The sequence below is a fragment of the Choloepus didactylus genome, chromosome 20 (genome assembly GCF_015220235.1).
Source record: "Choloepus didactylus isolate mChoDid1 chromosome 20, mChoDid1.pri, whole genome shotgun sequence".
NCBI lineage: Eukaryota > Metazoa > Chordata > Mammalia > Pilosa > Megalonychidae > Choloepus > Choloepus didactylus.
The window spans coordinates 34,106,901-34,125,077 of NC_051326.1; the positions used below are offsets into that span (position 1 = coordinate 34,106,901).

At 33.2% G+C, this 18,177-nt stretch overlaps 1 protein-coding gene across 7 annotated transcripts in view; it reads left to right on the plus strand.

Annotated features, from left to right (window-relative positions):
- Positions 1–18,177, plus strand: part of HMBOX1 (homeobox containing 1) — a 262,433-nt gene that overhangs the window by 103,658 nt on the left and 140,598 nt on the right. For all 7 annotated transcript variants that reach the window (XM_037813411.1, XM_037813405.1, XM_037813406.1 and 4 more), the window contains exons 5-6: positions 2,299–2,775; positions 10,669–10,754. In XM_037813411.1, coding sequence (XP_037669339.1) covers positions 2,299–2,775; positions 10,669–10,754 — 563 coding nt within the window. The remainder of the gene's footprint in view (positions 1–2,298; positions 2,776–10,668; positions 10,755–18,177) is intronic.

The following is an 18,177-nucleotide window of genomic DNA, read 5'->3' on the forward strand; positions in this document are numbered from 1 at the left end:
TTTTATGAGGGTTTAAGATAAAGGCCTTCCTAAGGGTGGGGGGGGAGCATAGATGCAGGAACAGGTCACTCTGACCTGGGGGATGGTGCAGGAAGGACTGGAATAACACTTAATTACATTTTGCTCTTTTTGTGAGACTAAGAGCCTCTCACTTCCTGCCTGCTTGCATAAAGTTTCATTTTAATGTCAGTTTACCCTTTTTTTTCTTTACTGGCTTAGAAAGACAATAGGTTAAACATTTAGCTGCCTAGGTCATGCAGACTGCTGTGCACCAAAGATCTGCACCACAGGTTGCCACAATTAGCATGTAGTAATACAATGTATGCAAAATTAAAATAACTTACTTTGCCTAGTCACTGTAGATAAAAAAGTAAAGCATAATAGTGAAGATGAAGAAAAAGCTTTGCTGTTCAGTAAAATTTTATTAACTGTTGATTCTTTACATGTAAGGTAGTAATATATTTTTTGCCCATCTCATTTCAAGGTTAATCATTTATGAATGCTCTAACCTTCTTTCATTTATGTGTTTGTGGAATTTGGTTTAAGAAAGAATGTCCTAGATTTTATGCCTAACCCAGGAAGGGTTTAGGTATATATTAAAGTAGTAGTAACATTTATTGTAGATATGTTTACTTATGACAGTCTCATAGCATGGTCTTTTAAGAACATCAGTTTATGTACTAAGCTATAATTCCTAAAGTTAATTGTCCTTAGGCTTTAAACATTGTCTGTGCTACTGCAGTGTAGAATTTCTTCTCATATCATTTCCAATTATTGTTGGCCTGAGTTTGCATTCAGATTAGTAATTTAAAGTGAAAAAGTTCCTTATCCTATGAACAATCCTTGTGCTACATCAGAAAATTAATTCAGTTCCTAATCACATGTTATCTTTTTCTATTATAAAAGAATGACTGATATCATGGACTTAGTTGACCTTCCCAGGTCATTTATTGCCATAATTCATGGTTATGAGCTTGAACTAGGTAAATTATTGGAAATAAAATTTGGGCGTGACAAAATATATGCCTTTGTTTATGTTATTGTACACTGGAATATTGTTCTCAATATCCAAGAAAGCTTCTAATCATGGTATTTTCTCAGTAAAACATTGTGTCTTCAGTGTCACATACATGATTTGGTCCTCTATAGTGATCACATATTCCATTCTAGCAATTGTGGTTTCTATTTAAGGTATTGTATCTGTACATTAGGGGCCTCTCTTGGTGAATGGAATGAACATCTAAATTGAACAAGCTTAAGCATAAAGGGAAGTTTATTCTCTCACATTACAAGACAGCAAAAAAAGGCAGGGATGTAGAAGGGACTTAGAAATTACCAGACCAAAGGATATGAACACTGCAGGGCTTTCCCCATTATTCTACATCTCTTAGTATGTCTGCTTTATTCTCCTGCAAACTAGCTTTTTCCCCCTAAAGAGAAGCATACCACACTAACAACTCCCCCCAACTGAACACGAATTGTGACTGTCTATCTTCCCTTAATCTAACTAGAAAATTTTGACAAAATCAAGGCTTGGCTTCTTCATGTGCCATTCCTGTTGGCTAGAAGGTGGAGAATTATGAGTGATAGGTCTCTTAAAGTTAATTTAGTTATTCAATCTATAAAGACATTTTCTGTGTGCCAGTTAAAGAAAGCATGTTGTAGGAAAAGTTTCCTAAGAAAAATGAATAGCTCAGTTTGGCTACAACTATGAAAGATCCATTGCTTAGGAAACTATGAGAGAATGCATTATACAGATGAAATACTCATAAAATTGCTAACTCGTAGATAAAATGATGCTTAATAAGTTTTTATGTATCTTTCTTAACTTTTCCATATAAGTGTTTTTGCTGGTTATTAGTGTGTGCTTGGGCTTATTAGCTTAGCATATGTTTTTTTCACCAAATGAAATTATAAAGTTCCTTGGTCAAGCTTTGCTGATACTTAGTAAAGCAAAATAAACTATTTCTTTAAGCAATTTTCCATTAATGCTCTAATGTAGAATAATAAACTTGAAATGGAGAAAATATCATAGCCTGGGCTTAATGCGCTGTACTTACCTAGTTTGTTTTTGTTATTGGTGTCACTGAAACTTTGGTTCAGATATTTACCAAAATTGAGGAAAAAGTAAAATTGGATTTTATGTTATGCCTAACATCCATCTTGTTTAAAAATCCAGTATCTGTTCCAATCCATTTGTCATGGCTAAAGACATTATAGCATGGGACATGTAAACTGTTGTAAATAATGGGACTTCTTTTTTTTTTTTTTTTTTTTTAATCATTTTTCTTTCCTTAGTTTGCTGGAAACCATGTCTCACTATACAGATGAACCCAGATTTACCATAGAGCAGATAGATCTGCTTCAGCGCCTTCGACGTACTGGAATGACTAAACATGAAATTCTCCATGCCTTGGAAACTTTGGACCGTCTTGATCAAGAGCATAGTGACAAGTTTGGAAGAAGGTCCAGCTATGGAGGAAGTTCATATGGGAATAGTTCCAACAATGTTCCAGCATCTTCCTCTACCGCAACAGCCTCCACACAGACCCAGCATTCAGGAATGTCCCCATCACCCAGCAACAGTTATGATACTTCCCCACAGCCTTGTACTACCAATCAAAATGGGAGGGAGAGTAACGAGCGATTATCCACATCCAATGGAAAGATGTCACCAACTCGCTATCATGCAAACAGCATGGGTCAGAGATCATACAGTTTTGAAGCCTCAGAAGAGGACCTAGATGTAGATGATAAAGTGGAGGAATTAATGAGGTCAGTTAACTTTGCTTTTTCAGAGTCCCCCAAAATATGTATGTCCTTGGTTTTGTTTTATTTTGTTTTGTTTTGCTTGGAGTCATAAGCTGTATTTCAGCTACTTACCTATAAGAACTGTGATCCTACCCCCGACTGCCACCCTTTGGAGGTGAAAGAGAACAATTTCAAACTTTGTTTTTATTCAGATTTTTCTCTCCTCTAATTTCAGCCCTTCCTCTTTACTCCTTGATAAGTCTTTTCCATTCTGTTTATCAAAGGTTATCCTTTACTTTGTGGCTGTAATTGCTGTCTTCTGGCCAGCAGTCATATTCTAATCCTTAAATCCAATTATTTGTATTTTTTCTGAGAAATAAGATAATTTAATCATGATATAGAAAATGTATGCCTTTAATTTTTCTCTCCAGCATTCCAATCAACAAAATAATTTTGAGCACCAGTTATATAAAAGTATTGTTCTTAGAGTGAAAAACAGGTATAGTTTCTGCCCCTCAGAAGTTAAAGTTCTAATTTTAGCAATAAATATCACATATATTTTAATGTAATTTATAAGAAAAGTGCTAAACACTTAGAGTTTTAAGCACTTAGGAAAGGAGAAATCTACTTTAAGCAGAGGTCATTAGGAAATGTTGCACACTTGATCTGGAACACTTTGAGGGTGGGAACCATCTCTGTTTTTTATTGTTGTATCTCTGGGATCCAGAACTATCCTTGACACAGGATAGGGATTAAGATGTTCAGTGAATGGATTAATTTAACCTAAACCTTAACGAATAGCCTCAGTTTTGAAATACCTTTACTTAAAGGTATTTAAAGATAAGAGAAGAGTAGAAGTGAGAAAAGGCAAGTCATACTTATTCTGATGATTTTAGATGGACTAGACTATGGCAATAAGATTAGTATATTAAAGGATGATACAGATTTTGGAAGGTTTGAGTTCCATACTATTTTATGTTTAATTTGGTTGGAATTGGGGAGTTTTTATATGTCTTTAGGAATAGAGAAGATAAAACATTGTTTTTAGAAGCTTATCACTATAATAAAAGTGAGAGCCTCCAGGTAGATTAGTTAACAATAGATGATGAAAGAAGCTATAGAAAGAATTTGTCAGAAATAAAATTAAAACCTATAATATTCTGAGTTTTAGTTCTTCCTAAACATTTTAATACTTGAAGATAGTATATTGGTGACTTCATATTGCCACATGAAAGATCCATTCTATATTACCACCAAGGTGAGCTATCCTTTAAAGAAAAATTGATTTTAGGGTGGAACTGCCTTTTATGGAATTCTGGGCTAAATGGACTATTTTATCTAGATTCCATTATAATTCGTATAATGAATGTTTTCATAAAGCAACCTTGAAAACTTAAAAATATGAGAGACCAATTTGGCTTTCAATTCTTTTTTACTTGTTAAAGCAGCTGGCCAAAGTTTAGATGTTGCTTTTCACATGTTATGTAACATATATATCATTGTCAAGATTAAAAGGGAGAACCGCTTAGGCAGAATAAAGTTACTTCTGTCATTGAAATATACAAAGATTAGTTTTTAATTATGCTGAGTAGAGATGATACCAACAGCAAAATTTATTTTTTAGGGTGCTAACCTGTTTTGTTATTAATCAATAACTTTCGACATAACAGTTAATTCCCAAATGTGTGTTAGAGTAACAAGAAGTTTGAAAAACTTTAACAAAAGGTTCTAGAACATTGGCCAGTCTAATAAGGGTCTATAAACTTGACTATTAACACATAGGTTGGCATAATGTTTTTATTCAACTATGTACTTGAAATAAACAGAAAACCCATTTAGCAACTACTAGGATTTGTAGTTAAATCCTACAGTTACACACATTTAAGTCTCAGTGTTAAACTATACTTGCTTTATACATTATCAGTATTTCAGTTTGCATTCAACCTGCCACTTAATAATTAGGAAACTTTATCTTCCGTTTTTCTGCTTCTGTTTTAGAATTGTTGCCTTACTGTTCTGCAAACATCTAGGAGTCTCACTGGACCTTTTGGTTCTCTTTGTTCTTCTGTCTTTTTACCCTCACCCACACCTTCACTCCTCCCTTGTGTCCTAGCTCTCAGTTTTCACACCATTGCAGATGTCCCTGTCCTTCCCAGGTTGAAGAGGAATGTTTATTGAATGTTTCTTCTCACTTTTAATCATCATAACCATCCTGTGAAATTGATCAGAGAAATTAAGATTTACTTAAATAATTTCCCCCAAGAAAATTTAAGTATTAGAATGGAGGTGATTTGCATGAATTCTAACCCCTGTCTTTGTTACTGATGTGTCACTGGCATCTGCTGCCTCTGTAAATTTTTGATGTCTATAGATTTAAGTAAGATTTTAAGCCAGGTAGTTAATATAACTCAAAACACAATTTAAATAACTTAATTGGCTTACCCTCCCAGATTATATTTGCTACTTCAAATCAATCACTTCCTAACCAAATAAATTTTATTTGGTCGAATTTTAGAGAAATTTTTGAGCAGAGCCTCTTTCTGAGTATCCTGTGCCCACTTCAGGGGCCATACTGCTCTTGCTGATCACTCAGCATTATGGCAATATCATAGAGAATTGGATTTGGTGGTGTGTAGATGGGGAGAATGGGTACCTGAGTGGCCTTCCTGACTTCTTTTGCACACATATAAGTCACTTCTTGCTGCTCACATTTCCCAATCTATAGGGCATTCAACAATAAGACACATTTATTTCAAATCTTATAAGCCATTGAATTCACAAACTTAACTCATAAATTGTTGAATATAACATTTTAGGAAGGACTTTAAAGCTAAGAGCTAAAATGAAGACCCATATCACATTTAAATATATTTTATAAAATACATCTTCATATATGTATATACAGAGATGTGTGCATATACGTCTGCTAATATGTCCACATCTACTAATCTGTATCTATTCTATTGCATATATAGATATATATACAATATATTTATTGTAACTATATATATTGATAACAGTCTAAACATTAAAGATGTTATTCTTAACTACCCATGTACTAAATTTTGAGTGTATCAGTATTTTGTACACAGTTCCAAGACTTTCTCCCACGTTGGTTATATGTAGGCCTAATGATAGGTTATTTACATGCATAGGCAGGATATTTAAGTTTTGTAGGTAATAAGATAATATGGTCATAATATCTAGTTACTGTGTCGTTTTATATGTATAGGGTAGCTTTTCATTTAGAGTTATCTTTTAAAATTCTTGATCTCCATGGGTAGAAATTAAAGGAAGTATATTTTTATTCAAATATGAAAGAATTTATAAGCAATAATATTATTCCAACTGTGAAATAGTCTACCTTGGTAGAAATTGCTCTATCCTAGAAGTCTGAGTCAGATGACTACTTTTAAGGGATCCTAAGGAAAGTGTAGTATAGATGATAACTAAGAATATATGGAAGTTCTTGTAGCATACCACTTTTACACAATATAGTCCTTAATATCCTCCATTGCAGAAAAGGAAACAATGTCTTTTTGAGCTAGTGTAAATAATCCATTGATGGAAGACATCCGTTTTAGCTGGAAAGATGAGGAGGAACTTCTCTGAATAAATGACATTCAAATTGTGTCTTAAAAAGGGGGCATTGCTGATTAATTCATCCAGATATTTTAAAAAGGTGTGTATGTAACAATGGAAAGTTTAGCAAGTTATAAAAATAATGGTAGGGAAGGGTGGAAAGGAAGAATTTCCACCTTCAATCCTAGGTGGAAATCACCTAGATAAATGGCTCTAGCTGTGATGGTGATTTGCAAAAGGTAGCAGGAAGAGATGACAAGGACTTCTAGTGGTTAAATGCAAACAGAGGATTGTAGCTTATATTAGAAGTTTGCTATCAAAGAAAAGATCTGCCTACTTTAATTCCATATGATTTGAGAGGAGTAGAAATCATGAGTGTGAGATTTATATAAGAGAAGGGAAAGATCATAGATTCATTCTCTTTAAGGGGGATGTCACATTTCAGATGAAGAGAAGGAAGTAATAGGGGGTAGGAAAAGATGAGACAATTAGATCTGGAATAAAGGAAGGAGTTTTAGCACTAAGAAACTGGTGATTTCACAGGGTATGTGGACAGTAGGAGACGCAGGTCATACAAGAGGGCTGAATAGATTGAGAATGAGGAGGCATATATGAAAGTTCAATAATAGCAGTAACCCAGCAGATTGCAACTCTGAAATACATGAGAATTGGTTACAATGAAAGTTGCATGCTGTTTTTATTTTGAAAATATCTGCTAAAACCAAGTAAATGACACATCACTACTTGTGTCTAAATTGACTTTATAGAAATCTTTGAAATCTTTCCACAGTGCCTCCTAGTACCTGATAACACATATTTACTTCACTCTTACATGGTTATAGCAATCATTTGTTTTTTCTTTACCTGGGATTTTTGTAAGGTTTTATAAAAATAATAGTCTATGTTTATGTAGTGCTTTTGCAGTTTCAATAATTTCTTCTGCATTGAAAAATTTTCCATATTATACACACATACATACACAATATTATTTACACATACATACACATACTATTAGTTAATTTCAGTCCTTAGAGAAAATTTTTATAAGCTGTGTGAATGAGATTTTAGTGTTCTCATTGTACTGGGTGATGAAACCAAAGTTGAACTTTACTAAATGACTTGCCCAGGTGCACCCTTTTTTAAGTCTTACATTTTTTCTTCAGCTTGAAAAAACCTCTCTGGCAAAGCAGTTGAGTAAAGAGTGTGCCTTTTTTGTTGTTGTTGTTAAACTCATTGTGGGTACTTAGAAACTTGCCAAGTATCTGAAAATATAGTCTATGAGAGGTTAAGTGAGTTGCTGCTGACTTCCTAGATTTTTTGGGCTTTCTTCTATCTTACTGCAGTCTTTGATAATATACTGCAAGGCTGTGAATAATACACAAACTAAATTCCCTGTTGGAATAATTAAGTGTTATCTCTTCTATATGATTTATTGTCTACTCCAGGTGAATTTATTTTAAAATACATTGGTTTAAGTTCCAATTTAAGTCAGTAGTCAACAAAATACTATTTAATCCTTTTTTTTTTTTTTTAAAACCACAAATGCACATTTCTGATTTAACCTTAGTAAATATTCTCTTAAACTCAGTTTTTGTTTTCCTGGAACATTCCTTACATTGAAATGCAGTGCTTTATTTTATTTTTTTTTTTTTAATCATCATTTTATTGAGATATATTCACATACCACGCAGTCATACAAAACAAATTGTACTTTCGATTGTTTACAGTACCATTACATAGTTGTACATTCATCACCTAAATCAATCCCTGACACCTTCATTAGCACACACACAAAAATAACAAGAATAATAATTAGAGTGAAAAAGAGCAATTGAAGTAAAAAAGAACACTGGGTACCTTTGTCTGTTTGTTTGCTTCCCCTACTTTTCTACACATCCATCCATAAACTAGACAAAGTGGAGTTTGGTCCTTATGGCATTCCCAATCCCACTGTCACCCCTCATAAGCTACATTTTTATACAACTGTCTTCGAGATTCATGGGTTCTGGGTTGTAGTTTAATAGTTTCAGGTATCCACCACCAGCTACCCCAATTCTTTAGAACCTAAAAAAGGTTGTCTAAAGTGTGCGTAAGAGTGCCCACCAGAGTGATCTCTTGGCTCGTTTTGGAATCTCTCTGCCACTGAAGCTTATTTCATTTCCTTTCACATCCCCCTTTTGGTCAAGAAGATGTTCTCCATCCCACGATGCCGGGTCTACATTCCTCCCCGGGAGTCATATTCCACGTTGCCAGGGAGATTCACTTCCCTGGGTGTCAAATGCAGTGCTTTATTAAAATTTTTTTCCAGATTAATTTTGCAGCTGTATCAGAAACCAGATAATCTGATTGTTCTATTTCCATAGCCAATTGAAATAGATAAGCTGAGATTATTTCCTGCTTAGTTAATTATTGATAGAAATTTGAGAGCTGTTTATTCTACTTTACCTGTATTTTAAGCAATAATTAGTTATTTGGTTTGACTTAAAAATGTATTTTTTGTCCCTTTTTCTTCCAGATATACAATTTTAAAATAAAATGAGACGCGTATTTTTCAAAGCATTATGTCAAAAATAAACATGCATTTTGAGGGGGATATAGCTAGTATCTTGATCAGAATCTAGATCATTATGAGAAAATTTTAATACTGAATTAGCATCTGACTTTATTTTCTTCCTTTAGGTTTCTTCTTAAATAGAATTTCAAACCAGTAGATTAGGAATATATGATAGAGCTCCAATTGGAAATTGTCACCACTGTCACCACTCTGCTTTTTTCCAGAATTCCCAAAAGGGAGTATGGAATCCTCCAGCAGAATGTACTTCCTCACCAAGGGATTTAAAGACTTATTCTAGGGTATATCACAGCTGATTATTTTTGGCTAGAGTACTTTTCTTTAGTTCTCCAGATAATCTCCAAAGAGACTTGAAATCATAGAGAGTTTTCTGATTCATTCACAGACTCGTTACAAATTGTGTAAAAGTTTCATGATCCCTTTATTTCATATATTAGATCAGGGGCAGCAGATTTTTTCTGTAAAGGACCAAATAGTAAACATTTTAGGCTGAGTGGCCAAGAAATTGACAATATTATGCAAGAGAGAAAACAAATTTCCACAGTTTTTTATTGACAAAATACCATATTAATAATTAGCACAATTTTTTGTAAAACAAGGCTGCTAATGAGATGATTGGAATCTATTTTTGGATGGGTGATATTTTGTTTAATTGTGATTCACCTGTCATCAAATCTATTGCAAATGTTCATCTGTGAAAATCATTCTTAGCTCATAGATTGTACAAAACCAGCCAGCAGGCCAGATTAGCCGCTTGGCCATAGTTTGCTGACCCCTTAATTAGATGTACATTCTGCATTACTTTTCAGCTTGAACAAAAATCAGTGCTCTATTTATGTAATCTTTTAGAAAATAAAGTCTTCAGAAAGAAATTGGTCAATTTTAAAGGTTTATGTATAATTTAAAAATTTATTTTAAGTAATCTCTTTTTATTCACACTGTTCTGGTAAAGAAACAGAAATTTTGCCGTTCAGTGTCATTTCTAGTCTTTTGAGAATTTAATGAGTTATTAAATAAATAAAGTTTTATAGAAGGCATCTTAGTGGAGGAAAAATTAGGTCTGTAATGTATAATCCCAGGAGCCCAGAATATAATACAGTTTTAAGTGTTAAGTATTATGTTTATTATAAATAAGAAATTAATAAATATTAAAATGTTATATTTAACCCTTCCCGTTTTAATTTCTTGTTATTTACATAGAAAAAGCAAGTTAAAGGGCAAAGCCTTTCTTAAGATGGGTAGTATTTTAGCAGTTGTAAAAATGATAGTGATGATTTCTATTTATTCCCTTATCAAAGGTTTTAAAATGAACATTATTTAAGCGGTTGCATAGTTAACATGTGCACCCAGTCAACTCACATCTGATTTTTGTTGTTGTTGCTTTCTATTTTTCTAGGATTTCTGTCTGTGTTAGCATAGATTCATTCCGCAGTAATGAAACTTTGTATGTACCATATGGCAGCCTTGTTCCTAATGTGAATTATACACAGCATGCAATTAAAACATCCTTCTGGTATGAGACTTACATCTACTGTGGCATTCACTAAAGCGTCCATCTGATGGTGTGATGTTTTAGGATTTGGATATTTGGTGTTTCTTGATTTGTTTTAATATCTTATTGTCACACAAATTTGGTCTGTTTACCTTTGATTTTTATGTCAGTTCTTTGTGTTCTTCCAACTTCTCTGTTTCACCTTTCTTAACCAAGATGAAGATTTCTGTCTTCAACATACATTGTTGGTCTTGTCTTCTGTTTTTGTTAGGAGGGACAGCAGTGTGATAAAAGAGGAAATCAAAGCCTTTCTTGCCAATCGGAGGATTTCCCAAGCAGTTGTTGCACAGGTAACAGGTAAGAGCTGAAGAGCCCTTTATTCTGGAATCATGTCTGGTCTCTGCCTCCTGGTGCAGAGACTGGAATATTGTTTGCATTTCTGCATTGCAGTGCAGATCTGTCAGTTTAGGCATAATGTATGCCTGTGATTTAATGCCTGTTGCCTCTGATACGGAACTTCTCCAGTGACTGTTTTGTTTTTTTTTTTTTACTTGCACTAGTAAATTTTATAGCATTTGTAATAAGCACAAAAATCCCTATTTTATGCCTAAAAAGGGTTTCTCTGATTTTCTTTTAATTGTAACTTTGTTTATGACACATGCATATCCAACTGCTATCTACATACCATATTTTTAAAAGCTTCGGAGTCCTCTAAATAAAATCCCTGATTTTGCCAAGTAAAAAGGTGATTCATAAAGGTAAATGAAGTTGTGTTTTTTTAACCACTTTGATGTATGTGAAAGCTTTCCTCAAACCTTTGAGAAGATTAGTTAAATGGCTATTAGCATTGTCTTTTCTTTGTTCTTTATTTCCCATCACATTCCTTTGCCACCCCAGCCCCCACTCCAGCCCCATCCCTATTATGTGATAGATATATGTGTCATTCTCTATTCTGATTTCATTTTTTATGAAATTCTTCAATTTGTCTTTTTTGCTATGTAGTTTTCCTTTCTGGTACCTCAACGACTTGTTGAATCCTTAAAAAAAAAATTAATTATGCCTTGGTCATTAGAGAGATCAGAAACTCTCTCAATTACATTTTGTAGACTAAGATGCATTGTTAGATATAAAAACTGATTTACCCCTCACCCCCTTCTTTTTTTTAACATGCCACTAGCAAGCCATGTGACTTTGGGCTTAACCTCTGTGCCTCAATTTTCTCCCCTCTATAATGAAATAGTTGGATCTGATCTTTGGTAGTACCTGCCAGGTTTAAGACATTACTTCTGTCTTCTAGACATTAATACATATTGATTTACTAAAAGGATGCTGCTGACCATTAATTTAGTTAAAACTGAAACTTGAGATTTCAAAAGTCTTAAATTTCATCACAAGAACCTAAGGTCAGCCAGTTGTTTATAATAAAGTGTTCTTGTGTACACACACACACACACACACACTAGTAGTATATTTTTATGACATCTTTGTTAACTGTTAAAAGATTTTAATTAAGTGCATATCTTTCTGTATAGAAGTTTTAAACATAAGGACCGTGTATGAATTTCATTGTTATTGTTATAATCTTTAGTTGTTTTTCAGCAGGATATTTTTAAACAAATTGTTACCTTTATCTTCAAGGACTAAGTTACAGTGCTAACTGCACTGTAAGGACAAGTAAGCGAGTTTTACTGAAACCTACTGTAAAAAGATATAGTGTTATTTTTTTTAAGGTTCTTACTACAGCCCTGAGATTAGAAGCAATAGATTGCTGGCCTTAAAAAAATGACAAAAATGTAGAGTTTCAGAACAGCAAAACAAAGTTGATTTTTTATTGGAATGGGGGAGTGGGGTGTTTCTGAATATCTTGAATATACTTAATTTTGAATCATGACTTTTAAAATAGTAGCTTTTGAAAGTCATCAAACATTGATGTGAATCATAATAAAATGCCTTAAAAAGGCATTTCTTAGGCACATCTAAAAGCATTAGATATATTGTATATATTCTAATGGGTTAGCATGGTATACCAAACATTGCCTTGAAAAAGGAAACTGAGAATTATGTTATAGCTTTTTGTTACTAAAAATGTCCATGGAACAGCTATATTTGCATCACCTGAGAACTTCTTAGAAATGTAAAAATAGAGAGTACTACCCTAAACCTACTGAATTGAATTTTCATTTTAACCAGATGCCCAGGAGATTCTAGGAGACTGTAGTTAAGCTTTCCTTATATTAACTTCAAAGGAATATTACTCATTCAGTAATGGTCATCATGATGTTTTCTTCCTGTTTTTGAAAGCAAGAGTTGAAAATATATTGATACATTTATTATCTGTTGTATTACATGGACCTTCCTTTGCTACCATAAAGTTAATTCTATCCTAGTATTTTGGAATGAAGTATTTAAACCCATTTACCCGGTTTTTGGACATCTTTATATGGCAATCTTCTTTATCATTTTAGTGTCTATTTCCTTCTTTGTTTTATCTTCCTGGAATATAGAAAAGAACATAACTTTGTTTTTCAGGTGTGAGTCTACTATTTTTTTCAGTAGTGTTTGTGTGTGTGTGTGTACATATTTATGTGTACACACACACATAATAGGTTTTAATCTCCTTTTCCATGATTCTTACCATTTTGACTTTGGTAACAGTTTGTGATGATTTTTCCAGGATACATGTAATAGTTTTTAAAACCTTTTTTTAAACCATTAAATATAGTATTACAATTTTTAAAATAGTTTTGATGATCTTTCCCTGAATTTCTTTGAGTTTATCTCCACTGAAACTTATCTGTTTCTTTATTTTTAATCATGGTCTTGGAAGATCTTCTTACACTTTTGTTCCATCGTTTTCACTTGAATGTCTACTGTTTTTTATCACTACATAGCACCCCTACCTCCCCACTCTTCTACCCAGTACCTGCTGCATATTGATTTTTCCTGATTCTCTTCTTTTTTATTCTCTAGCCACTCATTCTATGTCTGCTTCTGATTTACTTTATAAGTGCCTCGTAAATCTGTGCCCTCAGTCATTTGCTTGTTCCTTATAGAGGAGAGTTCCTTGACTTTCATCTTGAAATGGTCCCAGCTCCCCTGTGAAAACACTTTATAAACTCTGTTAGGGCTATAGAAATTTTTCATCATCGTCATTAAAACTTCCAGCTGTTCCTTCTATTTGACAACTCTCAAAGTCACATATCTGAGCCTGACTACTCTTGTATTCTAGTGTTACATTTCCTTCCAGTTCTCTTTTAGGACACTTTTACTTAGGCTACTTACCATTTCAAACACTGTGTATTTAAAACTGAACGTATATCTTGTTCCCCAAACTGGTTTTCCTTCCCAACTGTGTTGTTTTTGTCAATGGTATAGATATTTTTCTAGCCTCTTTGCTTAGAAACAGATTAATGCTCTCTCTCTTTAGAACTGCCTTTTATTCATCTTTATTCCTATTCCCCTATTCTCTAGAATAGCTTTCCCTAATCACTTTGAGTTTTGAACCAACTTTCCTAACTCTAAGCAGACAACCTGTCTTCTTCTTCATCTGTTGTGAAGTCTAACTTCTTTCCCTTCAAGTTTACATCTTCTACTTACCACCTTCCAAGTTCTCTTCTTACATTTCAAGATTTAGTTTAAGATTATTACCTTTTATTTCTAATAGGCTACTCACTTAGCTCTATACCCTTTGTGTTTTAAATTTTTCCACTTCACAGGCTCATTTTCCTTAGCCTGTAGACATGCTCATGTTTTCCCAGCCTGGACATCCCTTTTATTCACTCTCCTTCTCCTAGAGCTATTCTCCTTACTTAAAATTAACCTTTTCATCAAAAATTCCTGAGAAAGTAATGTATGCTACTGCTTTCTTTTATTTTCTCCTCTCTCATCCTGCATTGACTTAAGACTGTTATAATTTGACTTCTACAAGCCCTACCACTCTTTTGAAACTGCTTTCTCAAAGCTCATCTATGTTCTCTTATAAAACTAACCACCTGTAAGCTTTAAGTCAGGAAAAGTGCTTTGAACGTAACTCTTTTCATTTTATACATAAAGAAATGTATGCATATGTAAATGTACCTCACTAATGCAAGGTATTAATAATAGGGTGGTACATGGGAACTCTGTATTGTATATATTTTATGCATGATATTTCTGTAATCCTGTAACTTCTCCAACAAAAAAAAAAAAATTACAAATAAAAAAAGTGCATGGTATTTAAAAAAGAAAAAGAAACTCTGATCCCAGTAGTTAATGGTAAAGTGGGGATACAAGACACTTCTGCTGGTTTCCAATCTAGTATTCTTTCTACTATACTGCAAATTATAAAACCAATACATAAATATTTGATGATACATAAAATATCAGCATTGCTTCAATATTTTTTCTATTTTAATAATTATAAATAACTGAAGCAAGTTATTTGAGTTTCAATGATATATCAAATAATTTCAGTATTTTAAATTGAAGTAAGTTAATTCTGTCACATAATTTCTTTAAGTGACTTAAAATATACCTTGTATCAGCAATATGATCAACATATTACATTATTCATTTTAGATTGAATTTGGGGGGATTTAAAAAATAATATTCAATATAGGTGATAAGTACAGAAAATATAAGGCCCAATAAATTATGATCCTTATATATGTTTACATTTCTTTAATCAAAATGAGTTTTATATTGGGCTTTAAAGTGAAAGTTCTTACTTAGAGCATGTCATTTAAAGAAAACAGGGGATTTTTTGTGTGTGGTATTTGAAAGCCAATATGGCCTCACTTACTACCCTAACCACAGGATTTGGTGCTGTTAAAAACTTCTTCCCCCACTTCAGCTTCATGCCAACTTGTTCTTCTTATTCATTTCTCAACCAAAAGTTTGAGTTTATCATTCCTTTGTCAGAAGCTTTTTTCTTGTTGTTGTTCAGAAATTTTTGATGGCTCTCCATGGTCTACAAAGGGAAGCTTATAATCTGACTCCAGCCTCCTTTTTATTGTCATCTTCTATTCAGTATATTCTCAGCTGATTTCAACTAATCTCCATTTCTAGAATTCTGCTCACTGGGATGCTTCCAAATCTTTGATTGTGCCTAGCATGCCTTTGTCCTCCTCCTCTCAGCCTTATTAATTCCTGTTTATCAAGATTATCTCAATTGTTATAGTCACTGGGACTTCAGTGACCACTTTAGCACACGTAGCACCCTTTTTTTCTGAAATTAGTCATACTTAGTTCAACACCCAGAGATACAGTGTTCATATCAGTTATGCATGTTAGAGTAATGTTCTTCAAAGTCAGTGACCTTTTCTTACACATCCCCAGAGTCTAGCATGGTGTATGTACTGTGAACATTGTATGTTTACCTACCTATCTTAAAAACTAAAGGAACTTTTGATGATGCCAACACCAAGATATACACGTGAAAAATTGTACAGTGTGAATTTTTCCAGTTGTGCTTCCTCTCCAGAAATACTCATTTGTTCATCAAACACTTCATGAATTTTATGTTCTTTAATTCAATTATTTATATAAGGCAGGGGAAGAAAGAAGAGGAATGAGGATGATTGATAACCAGATTGCTTTAGCTGTTCTTTTGCTCAACTTACTGAAGTCATCGTGCTAAATTCAGGGCCTGGGCTTCTCATTTTAAAGAAGAAATCTAGCTAGAGAACGATGAGTCAATGGGGACTAAAATAAGTATTGGTGCTCATAATTGACACACCTGGAGTAGAGTGAGCCTTGGTAGGGAAGCCTTCTTGGTGTCTAGAAGTCATTTGCTAGGGTACCTGATAAGTATATATGCATATTTTTCTATCCTTAAACAAATTAGTCAAGTGTGTCTTAGAGGAATATATGTCTGATGAAACTGACACAAAAATAAGGTCTGTGATGTGGTGCTTCAGAATCTTGTCCTGTAATGGATTCTTTTAAGTCAATTAAGTTCAACTCTAATACGTCAAATAATAAAAGAAATCATCCTTGAGATAAAAATGTGAGCAAGTGTTATGTAACAAAGGAAAATGCCAAATAAAAAGTGTAGTGGGGTGCAAAATTTTAACAACGTGCTTGCTCCAGAAACAAACACAGAGCTTTCTTTTTATAGATATGGAGGAATTTCTATAAAAAGATAAACAAGAATTTCATGGGTAGGGTCTATATAAATAATATCCTATTGATAGGAAAAATGACAGTATAAACAGGATATTATAATAGTGCCTGCTGAATTTCCCAGCATGTTATTTGTAGCCTCTTTTACAGAGTCACAGCGGCTCCCACCAAGAGTGGATTTTTACTTCTAAAGGGTCAACCAAGATTCTGAATTCTCACTAACAGTGGTGGGAGTGGTGAGCATAACCCTTTGCTTTGGTATTAAACACAAATGTTCTGTATTCACTTTCAAGGTGAAACATTTTCTTATGCTGTTTTAGAATTCCTAAACATATTTTTTTTAAAAATGACCTCTGGGAAAAAATCAAGCAAGCAAAATAAATGAGTTAATAGGCAGTGCTTGAATGAGTGCTTATCAGCCAAAGAACTAAACTAGTTGGATCCATGCCTTCTTAAATTATAAATTACAGAAGAAGAAGAAAATTAGCATATCTGAATTTAAGGAATTTATCACAATTTTAATGTTTTTGTGAATCATAAAAGTATAATGGAAAAACAACACAATACCAAGGTTCTAGTTCTCCTACCACTAAAAAGTAGCCTTGTGACATGAGGCAAGTCATTTGGGTTCCCAGAGCCTCAGTTTCCTTGTTTATAAAATGAGGGCTTTGACCAAATGTTTTCTTACTATCTTTCTAGTTGTAAAATGTTTTCTAAGTATCTTTCTACTTGTAAAATTCTATTCTCTTTGTAAATGTTAAGTGTGTTTAACAGATGTATACCTTATATGTACATCTACTAATTCTCATTCACAGAATTCAGAATTTGTGTAAAGAGAAGTTCAGAACTGGTTTTAGAAATGTTCCAAAGGTACTCAGATCATTTCTTTTTTCTTATTTACCTTTAAAGTGAAGAGTAAAAACACTGCATATCAATTTTAATAATAAGGGTGCATATATATTGATCCTCCTCCATTCAGAGAACTTCAGATAATAAAAGCCAACCAAAGAGTCATTATACTTTTTAAAAGCTTTTGGCAATGTAACTGTTAGATTACTTCTGATTTGTTTATTCAAAACAAAAAACCTGGAAGATACTTAAGACTTTTAGGCTTATTTTTCTTAACTATCTACCTGCTAAGTTGTCTTTAGAAGAGAAATTTAAAAAAGAAAATTGTATGAGTCCCAAAGAGCTGGCCTGAAAATTGATAAGAAAAACAGGGGCCATTTGATAAATGGATAAACTTGGTGACAGTTTATTCAATAAACATTTCTTCAATTCCTGATACTCTCTGATAGGTATTGTGCTATGTTCTTATGGCAATTATGTTTTTAAAAATTACATATATGTATGGACATGAATTGAGAAAGAACATTGGAAAATTTTAATAGTCTATTTTTTAGTGTAGTGACATGGTAAGTAATTTTAAATTTTTTATTTTATTTTTAAAGTTAAATTTAAAAAATTATTCACATTTAGGGACTGTAATGTAAGTGCCTTATTTTTTTCTTGGAATAGAAAAAGGTAATGAATGCAGAACAATCTAATTTAATTAAGATGCTGTCTCTCCTCGTCAATCTCCCTTTTTCTATTCCTTTGTTCTTTCCATGTGGCTCTGAAAATAACCCCACTGCCACTGGAAGATAAGGCAGAGGAAGGTAGCTCCTTTCCATTAAGT